Source organism: Cavenderia fasciculata (assembly GCF_000203815.1).
Source record: "Cavenderia fasciculata unplaced genomic scaffold Scf_ET2XIPL01CNAVH-3, whole genome shotgun sequence".
Taxonomy (NCBI): Eukaryota; Evosea; class Eumycetozoa; order Acytosteliales; family Cavenderiaceae; genus Cavenderia; species Cavenderia fasciculata.
This window is the reverse complement of record NW_004457723.1, coordinates 253,434-271,374: the sequence shown is the minus strand read 5'-3', so window position 1 is coordinate 271,374 and position 17,941 is coordinate 253,434. Positions and strand designations below refer to the sequence as shown.

At 32.8% G+C, this 17,941-nt stretch overlaps 5 protein-coding genes across 5 annotated transcripts; 2 read left to right on the top strand and 3 right to left on the bottom strand.

The window, feature by feature from the left end:
• Positions 1-1,197: 1,197 nt before the first annotated feature.
• Positions 1,198-4,654, bottom strand: DFA_06943 (uncharacterized protein; the record flags this gene model as incomplete). Its single annotated transcript, XM_004358130.1, has 3 exons — positions 1,198-1,337; positions 1,432-1,602; positions 4,588-4,654. The coding sequence occupies 3 exons, from the start codon at positions 4,652-4,654 to the stop codon at positions 1,198-1,200; spliced, it is 378 nt and encodes a 125-aa protein (XP_004358187.1).
• Positions 4,655-5,135: 481 nt separating this feature from the next.
• DFA_06942 (cyclin-related 2 family protein) lies at positions 5,136-5,954 on the top strand (the record flags this gene model as incomplete). The annotated part of the gene is made up of 4 exons (XM_004358129.1): positions 5,136-5,246; positions 5,275-5,459; positions 5,483-5,530; positions 5,627-5,954. 4 exons carry the CDS (start codon positions 5,136-5,138, stop codon positions 5,952-5,954), a joined length of 672 nt encoding a protein of 223 aa, XP_004358186.1.
• Positions 5,955-6,599: 645 nt separating this feature from the next.
• DFA_06941 (uncharacterized protein) lies at positions 6,600-7,121 on the bottom strand (the record flags this gene model as incomplete). The annotated part of the gene is made up of 1 exon (XM_004358128.1): positions 6,600-7,121. The coding sequence occupies one exon, from the start codon at positions 7,119-7,121 to the stop codon at positions 6,600-6,602; it is 522 nt and encodes a 173-aa protein (XP_004358185.1).
• A 166-nt stretch (positions 7,122-7,287) lies between these two features.
• On the bottom strand, positions 7,288-7,794 carry DFA_06940 (uncharacterized protein; the record flags this gene model as incomplete). The annotated part of the gene is made up of 1 exon (XM_004358127.1): positions 7,288-7,794. One exon carries the CDS (start codon positions 7,792-7,794, stop codon positions 7,288-7,290), a length of 507 nt encoding a protein of 168 aa, XP_004358184.1.
• A 256-nt stretch (positions 7,795-8,050) lies between these two features.
• DFA_06939 (uncharacterized protein) lies at positions 8,051-17,875 on the top strand (the record flags this gene model as incomplete). Its single annotated transcript, XM_004358126.1, has 20 exons — positions 8,051-8,782; positions 8,839-9,050; positions 9,112-9,448; positions 9,506-9,582; positions 9,645-11,241; positions 11,305-11,516; positions 11,571-11,651; positions 11,843-11,895; positions 11,916-12,024; positions 12,097-13,081; positions 13,145-13,356; positions 13,422-13,707; positions 13,765-13,841; positions 13,910-15,551; positions 15,651-15,716; positions 15,778-15,998; positions 16,055-16,343; positions 16,403-16,479; positions 16,555-17,256; positions 17,314-17,875. The coding sequence occupies 20 exons, from the start codon at positions 8,051-8,053 to the stop codon at positions 17,873-17,875; spliced, it is 8,529 nt and encodes a 2,842-aa protein (XP_004358183.1).
• Between the last annotated feature and the right edge of the window lie 66 nt (positions 17,876-17,941).

The following is a 17,941-nucleotide window of genomic DNA, read 5'->3' as shown; positions in this document are numbered from 1 at the left end:
AACTTGGAACAGGTTTTTTCTTTAAAAACCCTTTCACGAATTGTCCAATTGAATAGACAAGATTGATTGACACATTCATCATATTCTATTTCTATTTCTATTTCTATCCTTTAATTAAAAAAAAACAAACTCTCTAAACTAAATTAAAAAACTCTTAATCTAAAAAACAGGTATGCTCCTCTTAAAAAAAAACTATACACATTTTAAATTTTACACAATTACTCCTTTAGATTTCATCTTCATCTTCATCTTTTTGTTTGTTTAAAAAAGTTTCATTCTTAAATTCATCAAACACCAAAAAAAAATCAATCATCATGATGGTTTGATGATCAATCGATTGATTGATTTTAATTTCTGTAAAGAACAAAGCCCGTTCCAGAAAAGGTTGGAGTCTGTAAAAAGAAAAAGAGTCAAAAAGGCAAAAACATGGTTTTGGATTTTTTTAATTTATTTTTTTCATAAAAGCAGACTCATCAAGTTTTTTGATGAAGTGTCAGAGGACCTCTCTCTCGATAAACACACCCACTCACACATTTTATAGCCATCAATTTTGTAATCACCACCCCTACAAGTACCCATCTAAAACGTAAATGGGTAGATGCGTGTGTCGTGGTCAGGGTTAGGGGTATCTATTGGCTCTTGCCTTTTCTAGGCCGGTGACCGAGGCTGCATCGATGCGATGCGCGGTGGATACTCTTTATGATCAACAACAAAAAAGAAGATAGAAATATATTAATAGTAGGAAATAGAAACTAGCAGTTAATAGTAGTAGCAGTAGTTACATGTAGCGAGTGACACAAGTCTCTTTTTCAAGTTCAATCACAAGCACCGATAGATATTAGATTTCAGTGTTGACTTGATCTAAATAGCTTAGAATACCTTCGAATTGTTATAGGAGACAGGTCCCATCCTATTTAAATGTAAAACAAAAAATCATCTCTCTTTATCTTTATTTTCACATCATCAAGATCAACAACAACCTTTTTTGTAAATATAATAATAACAGATATATCTGTTTTTGTAAAAAGTAAAGTAAAGTATTACTTATTGTTTTCAAAAAAAAAAAAAAGATATAAATAGATTCTCGCACATTGTGTGTGAGAGTGTGCGATGCCTTAATTAATTAATGTTTCGATTCTTAAATCAAACCAAACCAAACCAAATACATCCCCTTTTTTATTTTTATCATCTTTTTTTTTAATTATAGTAAATCTTTTTCTTTTTTTGGTTGTTCAGGTAATAATCACTCTCATCATCATCATCATCATCATCAAAATCAACCTTTATCACCCATTCGTTAAATCCATCTAAAGAGAGTAGAATAAGTAGATATCTACCTACATTTTCTTGAATTTGTGTGTACCTGTCGACCGCGCATGCACTGTCCAAACAGGTCAATTAAGTTTTAGGTAGTTAGTATAATCACCCTACCTTTTGTTTCTATTTTATCTTGTACTTTTACTCTTTTTTGAAAAAACCAAACCGTGGAACCAATCGTTTTCTTTTTTGGATGAATCCATCCAGACTTTTTTCTTTCATTTCCAAAAGGTACAATGACAAGCAACCAACCAACTTTTGTCGGTTTATCGCCCTCACACATCACTATTTAAAAAACCATCACCACCAGCAGATGAGCTCTGCATGATTGTCAATGGCAACCCCTAAACCCTAATAATACGCTTAGATCTAAATTCATCATTTGATTCTCCAGACACTTTCAAGGTTGGTGGTGCTGGGGGAGGTGTACAGATGAATGAGGTGGAGGTTGATCGAGTCTGTCGATCTGATTGATGATTCCGTATCAACCTCACCTCCCTCATTGTCATTGCCATTGTGTGGTTTTTTTTTTGATTGGTGGTGTGGGGTGACAGATGAAAACCAAACCAGCAAAGGACAGATACAACATCAAAACAACACCCCCTTTGTTCATTTTTTATTTTTTTTTTGTAATGGAAACACAGTACCCATTCTCTCAGATCGACGTAATGGATTCCATTGCCAATGTTCCATCAAAACAGTGTGTGTGTGTGTGTGTGTGTGTGTGAATCACATCTAAGGAAATTATCTCGTTGTCAAGATCGCACTATTTTTACACAACTATACCCCCGACCTTGTCCCTTTCTTCGCCTTCAACCGATGCATAGACTTAAATTAACTCAATCAATGAATTCATTGTTCAACGCGTGTACCTGACCTAATCATCATGTTCATTGAGGAAATCAAAGTGTGCGCATCATGTGATGGGTGGAGGGGTGTTCATAATAATATTGATGTAAAGTGCCAAGCGTTTCGTGCTTGTCCATCATGATGCAACCAAAAGTACTTTCACTAATCATGTGATCACATTCTCACAAATCTTGACATCATTACATTATTTTATCTCTTCAACTCTTAAGATAAATAGATATATAAATATAAATATATATAAAAAGTTATCTATATCTTTCTTATATTTCCTTCCTTCCTTCCGTCTCTCTGACTTTTTTGTACATATAATTTATTTGTTCAGAAGACCCCCCAACCAAGGCAACCCCAAATATTTTTTTCTAACCAAACCATAAGAAACTCTCCTTTGGTAAGACCAATCCTCCTACTTTTCTACCACTCACTCCTTCACTCTCTATATATCATTGACCAATCAAACCAAACCAAACCAATCTTTTGAACCAATAACCTTTCATTTGTTTTTTGGAATGTGTGTCTGTGAAAACCCACTGATCACTGTTGTAGTGAGCGTGTGTGGTATGTTGTATGAGGAGCTTTCCCCCATGCATCAATCAGTTAAAACTGATTATCAATATTAATTAATTGATCAACAATTGGGGAAAAAATCACAATCACAATCAATCATCCCCAAACAAACATTATATTGACACTTTTTGTTCTTTTTTTATTTATCCATGTTTTATCATTAAAACAGTAAATCCTACAAATGTAATTATCCACAAACAAAAAGTACACATTTTGACTTTGTTTGTTTGCTTTTCAACAAACTTTTTATTTTTGGCTCATGACATGATTTCATCTCTCTCTCTATGTCTCAACAATGATCGAAAACAAATTGGATCAGATTATTGTTGTTATAGTTTTCTGCAAATAGACCCTCCTCCTCCTTTTAATCTTTTCTACACAATTTCTTTTCTTCCTTTTGCAATATTGGCAAATTATTTGTGTGCGTGCAAAGGGTGAAATATGGCAAACAATGACATGGGTAGTGTTTGATAGGTCAATTTCATTTGACACTTTGGTGGTGATAGTGATGGTGGGGGTTGATTGATTGATGGATCTAACCTTTTTTTTTTTTTTTTTCTTTAACCCATCAAACAGTCTATCATCAACACTATGCTAAACCCATTCTTTGTTGTTGGTGTTGTTGGGATGCCCTCTCATTTCCCTTTACTCCTTCTCTTCCTCTTCTTTTATTCAAGGATATTGAGAACTTGTGTTTTTGGTGCCCTACACTAACTATCATTAACCAACCAAACAACCCAAATCAAACCTTTACATCAATCAATCAATCCATCAATCCATTCATCCATCACCAACTGACTTGACTGTTTGAAAACAAGCTGAGAAAGCAAACTCTTAAAACTATTCTATTTTGATATTCTATTCTATTCTATTTCAAAATTGATTGTTACAATCAAAACAATAATAATAATAATAATAATAATAATAATAATAATAATTAATATTAATTATCCATTTCTTTTTTTTTTTCTTAGATTGTAATATTTAATTTTCCAGCTCTTCCCAAAAACCAAACAAAACAAGTAGGTAGTTTTATTAGAATTAAATCATTTTTGTATTTTCAAGTAGTTGTTGTTGTTGCCCATTGATCATCTGATCAAATTCATCAAATTCATATTCATATTCATATTCAAATTCATTGATTGATTGTACTTGGGTAAATCCAATCAATCAATCCATCATTCTCTATCCTATCTTCCCCATCATCTTAATTCCAAAAGCGTCCCAACTCTTCTTCTTCAATCCCCTTCCATCCATAAATATCCCGTCAATTGATCATGCCAAGAAATGTATTTTCAGCTGCTAGCTCGGTAGCAGCAGTAGCAGAATCAAAAGCAGCAGCAGCGCATCTGCAACCAAACTAACCAGAGACAAATCTGTCTGTTGCGTGTGCAAGCTAACACTCAAGCCAACTCAAACATCAAACATCAAACAACAACTATACGCACTCTCACTCACACACATATGCTTACAGATAGCATTTCATCAAAACACACACACACAATTCCATTTTATCTGTTGTGTGTGCAATTGGATCTATTCCAAAATATAACCTACCACTCCTTCTTCCTTCTCTCTATATTTCCAATTCTCCTATACTCGATAATCTAACAATAGATTATATTATATTATTATCGTCATCCACCTATATGTTTTACTTTTGGGGATGATGTCGATGCCAAATGATGATGATTTTATTAATTATTATAAAATGAAATATGGATCACACCATCTCAAACATCTAACCAATTGAATTGGTTGAATTTGGTTAGTCGATATTTAAATATAACAACTTGACATGTCTCTCTCTCGAGAGAGAGGAGAGTGTATTCCTACTTCTTTTGTACAAAAGAGCAGCTGCGACAACAGCTATACTTGTGTTGACCGATTGACTGCCAGACATGCTTTACTAACTAACCATTCTCATTATTCCTCTTTCCCTTATTATTATTATTTTACTAATAGTTGTTTTAAAAAACACGAATTGTTTATTATCGAACAACACAACATCAACTAACCAAACACCAATAATAATAATAGTAATAATATCCCACCCTCTTTTTTTTAAAAGATATATTATATTTTCCAAATTTGTATATATATAAATACCAACTCAACTAACCAACCAACAACGATCAATCATCATACAACACTAACATCATCATCATCATCATCACCATCACACACTCCACTCATATAAATATATAAATTCTCATTCAACTATTTTTTTTGTATATATAATTTCATTCATTTAATTTTAATTTATTTATTTCCCTAAACTATATTTATATAATATATAATAATAATAATAATTATAGTTTTTTTTTTCCAACTTTTTTAAAAACTTGTATACTTTTTTTTTTTTTTTATATATTTGTAAAAAAATGACAATATCAACACCATTATTATTACCAGTATCATTGTTTGATATTTTAAAGACGGTTCATCCAACCAAAGAATATCACAATGCCGTCGAATCAGAGATCCTACTGGATGTATATACCTCTTGCATATCCAATATAGTCAACTATGGCGACAAGATTGACAAGCAAACCCACGAACAATTCTACCCACCCAACAACAAGCTCCCCTCCATCTCGATCAGAGACTATCTCCAAAGACTCATCAAATACTCGCCATGTTCATCCGAATGTTTTATCGCTTCGCTCATCTATATCGACCGTCTCTCCAAAGAATGTCATCTCCTTGTAAATTCATATAATATCCATAGAATCTTAATTACCACTTTGGTCATTTCAACTAAATATCTTGATGATATGTAAGTCAAAATTAAAACAAAATCAAAACAAAATAGAATTGAATATTAATTATTTATTTATTTATTTACTTTTGTTTACTTTACTTTACTTTTTAGATTTTATAATAATGAATTTTATTCACAAGTTGGAGGAATTAATTTAAAAGAAATGAACAAGTTGGAATTGGATTTCCTTAATCTTGTAAAGTTTAATGCTGTGTGCGACGACCAGGTCTTTGCCGAATACTCGAATTGCATTCAAGAGACCAAGAATCGATTCACCGCCTATCGAATGCCACAACTCATCAGAGTGCCCGTTGGCAACATCACCCCACCCGCCTCCAACTCTCCACGTAGAAATAACTCGCCATACTACCCCAGGAGAGGAAGTTGCGATCAAGGTTCATTTCGTTCACAACAAACAAATGATTCTATCGCTGCCTAATAATAATCAAAAAAATAATCAAAATCAAAAATAATCAAATAATAATCAAAATAATCAAATAATAATAATAATAATAATATTAATAACAACCGAGTCACACATGCTTCATCCTACCAACAATAACAACTACAACAACAATTACAGCAATTATTGTTTAATCCATCATCACATGTCATATCACCATCATCACTATCAACATCACCATTGCCAAGCAATATTATTTATGAGCTGGCCTCCATTTTAAAAAAAACACATTAACACTGTAATCATTATAACCAACTGACTGTTGTTTTCAACACAATAATAATAATAATAATAATATGGGTAGGGAGAGTATTCTTTTAGTTTAAGTAGTTTTCTAATCAATCACAAAAAAACGACAACCAACCAAACAACAAACAAAAGATTCAATTGTCATCATAACAGTTCATCCTGTAGTAGGGATGTCCTCAATATAGTATCTTTTTCAACAACCAATTAATAACTATAATATATATAATAATAGTAATAATAAATACACCTGTATCAACTCTCCCAAAAATATATTTATAATATATATTTATAAATAATAAATAAATTCTTCTGTACATAATTTACCTGCTTTTCGCAAAAATAATAGATAATATAATATTAGACATATATAGTTTATTTTATATCTTCTTGTTCTTCTTGATCGGGACTTGTGTAGTTTAATTCATTAATTAATGGTTGAACAGCATCATTATTGGCGACCAGTTGAAAGTGTTCATTGAAACGATTGGTTTCAGTTTGAATGGCTGCTTCATAATGCCTTGGGAGAACATTGAATCTTGATTCATTCTGTATTCTTCTGCTGAGCATTTGAATGTATCTAAGAGGTTGATTGTCTTCGTTGATAGCTACAAATATAATGAGGTATCCTAGTTGGCCTACGACATCAAAGTTTGCAGATGTTGGTGGTTGTTGACCAACACGACCGTCAATGCTTTTTCTGGAATTTCTGGGACCTTTAACGATGATGGCATCGAAAAGCATCTGTGGAGTTAACTTTATATTAGAGGGTGGTACACCTGATTTGACAAACACTACGATGCGGTGCGACAAGTGGTTGACAACTGTGATAACTGGGTATATAGGGCTCTCACTCTCTCCCTTGCCTGGTTCAATCGATACATCTGGTTCTATCATAATTATATACTACTCTTTGTGTTTAAACAACAATTAATTAAGGGTTAATAATACTATTTATTATCTATGATGATAACTCTCTGAGGATGTGGATGTGTCAAACAAAAATAGAGATATTTTTTTTTTGAATCTATTTTTGTCAACAAAAAAATAACTACAATTGAATTTATTTTATATCTTCATAGTCTTCTTGTTGTTCTTCTTGATCGGTGGGGCTTGGGTAAGACAATTCATAAAAGAGTGGTGCTGGTTGAACATCATTTCTGATCAGTTGAAAGTGTTCATCAAACTGACGAGTATCGGTCTGTATGGCTGCATAATAATGTTTTGTTAGAACATTGAATCTTGATCCAACTACTACTCTTCTGTCGACCAATTGCATATATCTCGGTACTTTACCCTCTTCATTGACCGCTACAAATATAAAGAGGTATCCGATTTCACCTGTGACGAGGAGGTTTGTAGAAATCGGTTGACCATCAGCAATACGCTTTGCGATACTTTGTTTAGTGCCACCTGGGAAGATGGTAGTGAGGTATTTCGTATTATCGATTTGTACGGGTTGTGAGCCTGATTTCATAAACACCACTATTGCTCTACTCATATAGTTGACAACGGTGATGTGGTCTTTTATTTGACTATCATTTGGGTTAATTGATACTTCAGGCTCCATTTGTAACTACCTGTTTTACTATTATTACTCTTTTAACTGACTAGTTATAATTATAATTATTATTGTAATAATAGCTTGCCATAATCAATTGTTTTTTAAAATTGTTTGATCAAATTTAAAATATCTATTTGCCACGCGAACCAATTTTTTTTTTTTTTTGATGGGTTGATTTTTTCTTTGCTCTCTATGTTCGGTAAAGTGAAGCTAACATTCTCATTTGTTTCAAAGGATCAAGCCAAGAAAGAGTCATATCAGAATGAACTCTGAAGAAATAGATTCACAATTAACTTTAGGAATATCCAGTGAAGATTTGGAAGTTTCGCATGGAGAGATAGTCAACCAACACACACAGACCATCAAGTTTGGTGATGACTATAATCAACCACTATCAGTTGGAGTATTACCAACATCATTACAATCATTGGTGTTTGGTGATGACTATAATCAACCTCTATCAGTTGGAGTATTACCAACATCATTACAATCATTGGTGTTTGGTAGAGACTATAATCAAGCAATATCGGTTGGAGTATTACCATCATCATTACAATCATTGAAGTTTGGTAGTGGATATAATCAACGTCTATCATTTGGAGTATTACCAACATCATTGCAATCATTGGAGTTTGGCACCCTGGGAGGTACAAAATCAGCCTTAAGATTTTTCTGTGATTTCCAACAGCCAATAGGAATTAGTAAACACTTCATAAAGTCATTGTCATACGGAGTATTGAAGCTTCCGAGTTTCAAAGATCAAGTACTCGTTCTATTGAATGGCAACACGAATGAGCAATTAAATTTAGAATCAAATTCAACTCGCAACCCAAATCCCAACTCAATCAATTACGATGAGAACTATTTAATAAGATACCCTATCGACCACTCTTCCTATGTTACAGTCAACTCTAACAAATATTATAAGCTTCACTCTTTTCCATACTCTGTCAACAAAGTATTTTTAGTAATGTGCGAATCATCAGGTGAATTGGTATGCAGTATTTGATTATGAAAACACAAATATCTTATTTTATTCTTGTATTTTAGTTTGCTTGCAAAGAAATAGATTACTCCTCCAATCAATCGATCTATGACAAAGCCCAATTTGAAATCACAACGATGAAACTATTCGCCAACGACGATATGTTTGTTCAATACAAAGATCACCAAGATGACATAGATTCAAAAAAGATATATCTTTTGACACATTTCTGTGAAGGTGGTGATTTAGAACAATTATTTCAATCAATCTATAAATGGTATGGTATTTATTTATTTACATCTCATTAATGACCAATTAACACTAAAAACATTTTTTAGCAATGAAGCTGAAAAAAGAAAGCCAAGTCCACAATATAAATATATCTCAGAATCAGAAATATGGGTCTATATTCGACGATTATTCCTCATACTTGAAAAACTATCTCGACACAATCTTGCACATCTTGATATCAAACCACTCAATCTATTCATTCGAAATGATGGTCAAATAGTTCTTGGTGGGTTTGGTTGTTGTCACTATTTCGTTGATCAAAATCGTTCAATCATCTATGATCACAAGATCGATAATCAAGAAGATCATGGGGAAATAACACAATATGCAAATATGATAGCTACAACACTTGTAACTCGTGGAACAAGAGGATATTATGCACCGGTATGTATACACCTTTAATAACTGACCAACCAATTATCTAATATATTTCATTTATAGGAATCAAAACATAAGAAATATTACGCATCAAGTGATATATATTCGGTTGGTTCAACTCTGTTTCATTTACTTTCATGGTAAGTAATTTAATTTGATTGAACGTTATGTCCAAATGACTATGCCTAATTTTATTTCTCAGTCACCCAGACGATATTGAAAATAGAAAACAATTTATCATGAACCACAAAAATAACAACTTTGATATGGACCATATTAAAATATCAACTGATAGATACTCCGAACATTTAATTAATTTTGTCAAGAAACTATTAATCGCAACACCTCATGATCGTCTCTCATTGGATGATTTGAATGGAGAGATAATCAACGAACACACACAGAGAATCACATCATTTTTAATCAACCAACGACAAATTCTAACAAACACAACAACATTAATATTGGATGGTGAATTCAACAGTCCTCTCAGAGGATTACTTCCACCAACACTTTTGGAATTAAAATTGGGAGGAAACTTTAATCAACCAATATATGAGGGTGATATTCCCTTTGGAGTTGAAACATTGTCGTTTGATAAAGACTATAACCAACCGCTATCAGTTGGAGTATTACCATCATCATTACAATCATTGGTGTTTGGTTATGACTATGATCAACCTCTATCAGTTGGAATATTACCAACATCATTACAATCATTGGTGTTTGGTAATAGATATAATCAACCTCTATCAGTTGGAGTATTACCATCATCATTACAATCATTGGAGTTTGGTTACGACTATAATCAACCTCTACCAGTTAGAGTATTACCATCATCATTACAATCATTGAAGTTTGGTGATAGATATAATCAAGAAATATCGGTTGGAGTATTACCAACATCATTACAATCATTGGTGTTTGGTTATGACTATGATCAACCTCTATCAGTTGGAGTATTACCAACATCATTACAATCATTGGTGTTTGGTGTTGACTATAATCAACGTCTATCAGTTGAAGTATTACCAACATCATTACAATCGTTGATGTTTGGTGATAGATATAATCAAGCACTACCAGTTGAAGTATTACCATCATCATTACTATCATTGAAGTTTAGTGATAGATATAATCAACCTCTATCAGTTGGAGTATTACCAACATCATTACAATCATTGGTGTTTGGTAATAGATATAATCAACCTCTATCAGTTGGAGTATTACCAACATCATTACAATCATTGGTGTTTGGTAGTAGATATAATCAACCTCTACCAGTTGGAGTATTACCATCATCATTACGATCATTGGTGTTTGGTATTCACTATAATCAACGTTTACCAGTTGGAATATTACCATTATCATTGAAATCATTGACGTTGGGTAATAGATATGATCAACCAATATCAATCGGAGTATTACCAACTTTACAAACTTTAAAGTTTGACTGCCCAGGAAAGTCAGTTCTAACATTTTTCTGTGATTTCCAACAACCAATTGAAATCAGCACACGCTTCATTAATTCGCATTCATATGGATTATCGAAGCTTCCAAATTGCAAAGACAGAACCCTAATTTTATCAAACGTTCCCAATGATCAATTCGAGACAGAATCAAGTTCAACTTTCGACACAAATCCCAACTCTATCAATAATACCAACCATTTAATACGATATCCCATCAAAGTCGAGGATTATGTCATAGTCAACTCTAACAAATATTATAAGCTACACTCTTTTCCACACGCAACCAACAAAGTTATTTTGGTGATGTGCGAATCATCAGGTGAACTTGTATGTATCAAAGTTTAATTCATACACCTCTATCCTATAACTAATTCATTATTTGTATTTTAGTTTGTTTACAAAGAAATAGATTACTCCTCCAATCAATCAATCTACAACAAAGTACAATTTGAAATCACAACGATGAAACTATTCATCCAAGACTCTATGTTTGTGCAATACAAAGACCATCAAGATAACAGAGATTCAAAAAAGATAAATCTTTTGACACATTTCTGTGAAGGTGGTGATTTAGAACAATTATGTCAATCAGTGCATCAATGGTAAGATATTACCAGCTCATTATTTACCAATTAACTATTAACACATCTATTTAGGAATAAGGGGAAACCTTACCCAGAATATAAATATATTACAGAATCAGAAATATGGGTCTATATTCGACGATTATTCCAAATGCTTGTAAAACTATATCAACACAATCTTGTGCACCTTGATATCAAACCACTCAATCTATTCATTCTGCAAGACGGCCAAATAGTTCTTGGTGGGTTTGGTTGTGGTCGCAAATTAACACAACCAAACCGATCAGTGCCAACGATTGATAAAACCACAAATAATCAAGATTACGTTGACACTTCACATTCAGATATGATATCTATGGGGCTTGTCTCTCTTGGAACAAAAGGATCATTCGCATCGGTATGTATACATCTTTTAAGAACCGACAACCCAATTTCTAATATATTTCGAATCAAAACAACAAAAGAAATATGACCCTTCAAATGATATATATTCAGTTGGATCAACTCTTTTCCATTTACTTTCATGGTAAGTAATTTATTTATTAATTTGATTTCAATTAATTTTGGTTTATTGACAATGAAATATTTGATTCAATAGCCACCCAGAAGATCATGCAGACAGAATCGAATTTATCGACAAACACAGAGATAGTAATGATCATATTAAAATATCAACAGTTAGATATTCTGCAAATTTAATTAATTTTGTCAAGAAACTATTCGAAGAAACTGAAAATCGTCTTACATTGGCTTATTTTATTGCCCAAATATCCAACCAACACACACAGAGAATCACATCATTTTCAATCGATCAAATTCTATCAAGCACGACAACGTTGATATTGGATGGAGATTTCAACACTCCTCTCAATGAAGGATTACTTCCAGAGACACTTAAAATACTAAAGATTTTGGGAAAGTTTAATCAACCAATCAAAGAGGGTGATATTCCTGATAGTGTTAAAACATTGATGTTTGGTAACAGATATAATCAACCACTGCCAGTTGGAGTATTACCATCAACATTACAATCATTGGTGTTTGGTAATGACTATAATCAACCTCTATCAGATGGAGTATTACCAACATCATTACGATCATTGGAGTTTGGTTGGAGATATAATCAACCACTATCAGTTGGAGTATTACCAAAATCATTAGAAGAATTGAAGTTTGGTTGGAACTATAATCAACTTCTATCAGTTGGAGTATTACCAACATCATTAAAATCATTGGTGTTTGGTGGGGACCCAACAACTCCTTTAATATTATTTGTCGAACAAAAAAACAACCAATCCATTGGTGTAAGCAGAAACTTTATTAAATTAAAATCGCATGGGGCCATAAAACTCCCGGGTACCAAATCTTCTCTCATTCTTTCTACATCACCGTCAGAACACAATATCGATGTCGCTTCTATTTTGGCCAACAATTCCAATTCAATCCCGAACCATTTAATAAGATATCCAATCAAAGTCGAAGATTATGTCATAGTCAACTCTAACAAATATTATAAGCTACACTCTTTTCCACACGCAACCAACAAAGTTATTTTGGTGATGTGCGAATCATCAGGTGAACTTGTATGTATCAAAGTTTAATTCATACACCTCTATCCTATAACTAATTCATTATTTGTATTTTAGTTTGTTTACAAAGAAATAGATTACTCCTCCAATCAATCAATCTATGACAAAACCCAATTGGAAATCACAACGATTAAACTATTCATCAAAGACTCTATGTTTGTGCAATACAAAGACCACCAAGATGACTCTGATTTAAAAAAAATATATATTTTGACGCATTTCTGTGAAGGTGGTGATTTAGAACATTTGTGTCAATCAATGACTAAATGGTATGTTATTTATAGTATTTATGGTCACACAGTAAACAACAGTGTTCACTAACATTTTCTTTTAGGAATGAATCTCAAAAACAACAACCTCCAAAATATAAATATATTACAGAATCAGAAATATGGGTCTATATTCGAAGATTATTCCTCATACTTGAAAAACTATATCAACATAAAATTGCACATCTTGATATTAAACCACTCAATCTATTTATTGGGTCAGACGGCAAAATAGTTCTTGGTGATTTTGGATCTATCAAATCCACAAAACGAGAGACCGATGATAAGACTGCCTCCTCTATGATATCTTCAACACTTCCCTCTCGTGGAACAAACGGATATTACTCACCAGTATGTATACACCTTTAATAACTGACCAACCAATTATCTAATATATTTCATTTATAGGAAACAAAAGAAAAGAAATATTACCCCTCAAGTGATATATATTCGGTTGGATCAACTCTTTTACATTTACTTTCATGGTAATTATTTTAATTTATTTGATTGAACGGATAATTATTGCTTACAACGTGCTAATTTTATTTCTCAGTCACCCAGATGATATTATCAATAGAAAAGAATTTATCAACAACCACAAGCAATACATACTCGATTATCATATTAATATATCAACCGATAGATACTCTGAACATTTAATTAATTTTGTCATGAAACTATTAACCACAACACCTGACGGTCGTCTCTCATTGGATGATTTGAATGGAGAAATAGTCAACCAACACACACAAAGAATCTCATCATTTTTAATCGACCGACGACAAATTCTATCAAGCACAACAACATTAATATTGGATGGTGAATTCAACACTCCTCTCAGAGGATTACTTCCACCAACACTTACCGAACTAAAATTGGGAGGAAAGTTCAATCAACCGATCAAAGAGGGTGATATTCCTAAAGGAGTAGAAACTTTGATATTTGGTCAATCTTTTTGCTTGCCAATTGAAATGAACAAAAAGTCTACAAATGGAAAAGACATGGTTGTTGAGCCTAAATTCCAACAGAGTGAATACAATGTTCACTTTGATATACAGATCCTATCGAATAAATCGATGTCGACCTATCTCCCCAACCAAGAAAGATCGATACCATCATCACTACAATCACTGGCGCTTGGTGATGGATTTAATCAACCTCTATCAATTGGAGTATTACCATCATCATTAAAATCATTGATTTTGGGTGATAAATATAATCAACCTCTGTCAGTTGGAGTATTACCACCATCATTAACATCATTGAAGTTTGGTTGGGAATATAATCAACGCCTACCAGCTGGAGTATTACCATCAACATTACAATCATTGGTGTTTGGTGATAGATATAATCAACCTCTATCAGTTGGAGTATTACCAACAAAATTACTATCATTGGTGTTTGGTGATGACTATAATCAACGCCTGTCAGATCAAGTATTACCAACATTACAATCATTGAGGTTTGGCAATAGATATAATCAACCTCTACCGGTTGGAGTATTACCATTGTTACAATCATTGGAGTTTGGTGATAGATATGATCAACGTCTACCGGTTGGAGTATTACCAACATCATTACAATCATTGGTGTTTGGTAATAGATATAATCAACCTCTACCAGTTGGAGTATTACCATCATTAAAATCTGCATTAATATCTTTGAAGTTTGGTGATTACTACAACCAAACCATATCAGTTGGAGTATTACCATCATCATTACAATCATTGAAGTTTGGTCGAGAGTATGATCAATCAATATCAGCCAAAGTATTACCACCATCATTACAATCATTGGAGTTTGGTGATGAATATAATCAAGCACTTTCGATTGGAGTGTTACCAACATCATTACAATCATTGGTGTTTGGTAAAAGATTTACCCAACCACTATCAGATGGAGTATTACCTACATCATTACAATCTTTGGTGTTTGGTAAAAGATATAACCACACCCTAACAATTGGAGTATTACCAACATCATTACAAACTTTAAAGTTTGATTGCCCAGGTTCAAAATCGGTCCTAAGATTTTTATGTGATTTCCAACAACCAATTGGAATTAACAAGCGTTTCATCAAGACAACGTCATACGGAGTATTGAAGCTTCCTAGTTTCAAAGATCAAATCCTCATTTTTTCTAAAGACCAATGCGGCAACATTGATCAATTCGAGGTAGAACCAAGCTCAACTTCTGTACATACTCCCAACTCGATATTTCATTCCAACTATTTAATGACATACCCTATCAACCACTCTTCCTATGTTACAGTCAACAAGCACAAATATTATAAGCTTCACTCTTTTCCATACTCCGCCAACCAAGTGTTTTTGGTCATGTCTGAATCACAAGGTGAATTGGTATGTATCATAGTTTAATTCATAATACCAACCTAAATTATCTTATTTCATTTCATTTTAGTTTGTTTACAAAGAAATAGATTACTCAAAGAAACAAAAAGATCCAAATCTCTATGACAAAGTACAATTTGAAATCGCAACGATGAAACTATTTATCAACGACGATATGTTTGTACAATACAAAGATCACCAAGATGATATCAAGGAAAAGAAGATATATCTTTTGACACATTTCTGTGAGGGTGGTGATTTAGAACAAATATTTCAATCAATCTATCAATGGTATGTCATTTTCGTTTACAATCCATTACTCGCGCTGACAATTGTCTTTTTTTTAGGAATGAATCTCAAAAGCAAAAACAAAGCACCGAATATCAATATATTACAGAATCAGAAATATGGCGATATATTCGACGATTATTCCTCATACTTGAAAAACTATCCCAACACAATCTTTTACATCTTGATATCAAACCACTAAATCTATTTATTGGAACAGATGGCGAAATAGTTCTTGGTGATTTTGGTTGTTGCCATTTTCAAAATCAACCAGTTGATAAAACCATAAATATTAATGACACTTCGAATCTTCCTGTCTCTCGTGGAACATATGGATATTATGCACCGGTATGTAGACACATCTTTTAATTAAAAACTTCTACCAACTAATTGAAATCTCATTTTAGGAATCAAGACAAAAGAAATATTACTCTTCAAGTGATATATATTCGGTTGGTTCAACTCTTTTACATTTGCTTTCATGGTAATTATTTTTGATTAAATTGGATCTTTTTAGTTTTTTTATAATGATATTCGAATAATATTATTATTATTTTAGCCATCCAGATGATATTGAAAATAGAAGAAAATTTATCAAGAACCACAAAGAAAACAACTTTAATGCAGAACATATTAAAATATCAACTATTAGATATTCTGAACATTTAATTAATTTTGTCACGAAACTATTAATCGCAACACCTCGTGATCGTCTTTCATTGGATGATTTTAATGGAGACGTCAACCAACACACACAAAGAATCACATCGTTTTTAATCGATCAACGACAAATCCTATCAAGCACAACAACATTAATATTGGATGGTGAATTCAACAGTCCCCTCACTGGATTACTTCCACCAACACTTTTAAAATTAAAGTTATTTGGTAAGTTCAATCAACCGATCAATTGGGGTGATATTCCTAGTAGAGTTGAAACATTAATACTAGGGTCGTCATTTAATAGTGAAATGAAAGGGCTGCCAAAGTCACTTAAAACACTAGTTCTTGGTAAATCATTCAATCAGCCACTGTTACTAAACCATTTAAAGCAGGGTCACAAAGGATTTTTAGGTTTTAGATGTGCAATCCACATAACCACAGCAAAGGATACTATAAAGTCAAATTTGGAAAAAGATATCAATATTTATCATCTCACTGGACACACCAACATTACCAATTCATTCATCGAAGACAACAAGGTCTGCGATTTCATCTTGATGCTTGGTGAAAAATGTTATGGAGTTGGTAAAACCAAGACGTATGTACCACAATAATATTGTTTTTTTGATCAATTATTAACATTGTTACTTTTTAGGGAAAAGGATATTCTTCAATGGGAGAACAACGATACTTTCATATCAATTGGTTTGGTGGATATTGGAGTGGTATCACATGTTCAAAAATCGATTTATCCACATCTGTTTTGTCAAGTAGATAAACTTAAATTTGAAGCATTGAACAATCAGTTTAGTAACTCCAAAGGTATTGAATACCCACTAAAAAATATGATCAAATTAATTGAATTGGACGAAGATAATATTCACCAAGTGTATCAGGATGCTCAATACTTTAATATTAGATTTATTCCATTCACCAAAGAAATGGCCGATATAGAACAGCAAGATCGTGTTGCCAGGGCTAAGAGAGATGAACAAGATCATATTGCAAAGGAAAAGGCTACAAACGACGAGCTAGATCGTATTGCAAAGGAAAAGAGAGACGAGCAAGATCGTATTGCAAAAGAAAAGAGAGATGAACAAGATCGCATTGACAAGGAAAAAAGAGATGAACAAGATCGTATCGCAAAGGAAAAAAGAGATGAACAAGATCGTATCGCAAAGGAAAAAAGAGATGAACAAGGAAAGGTCAGACAATAGCTGGTGGATGATATTTCTTTTGGCTCTAGTTGGTGGATTGATCAATGGATTTTTAATTAATATATA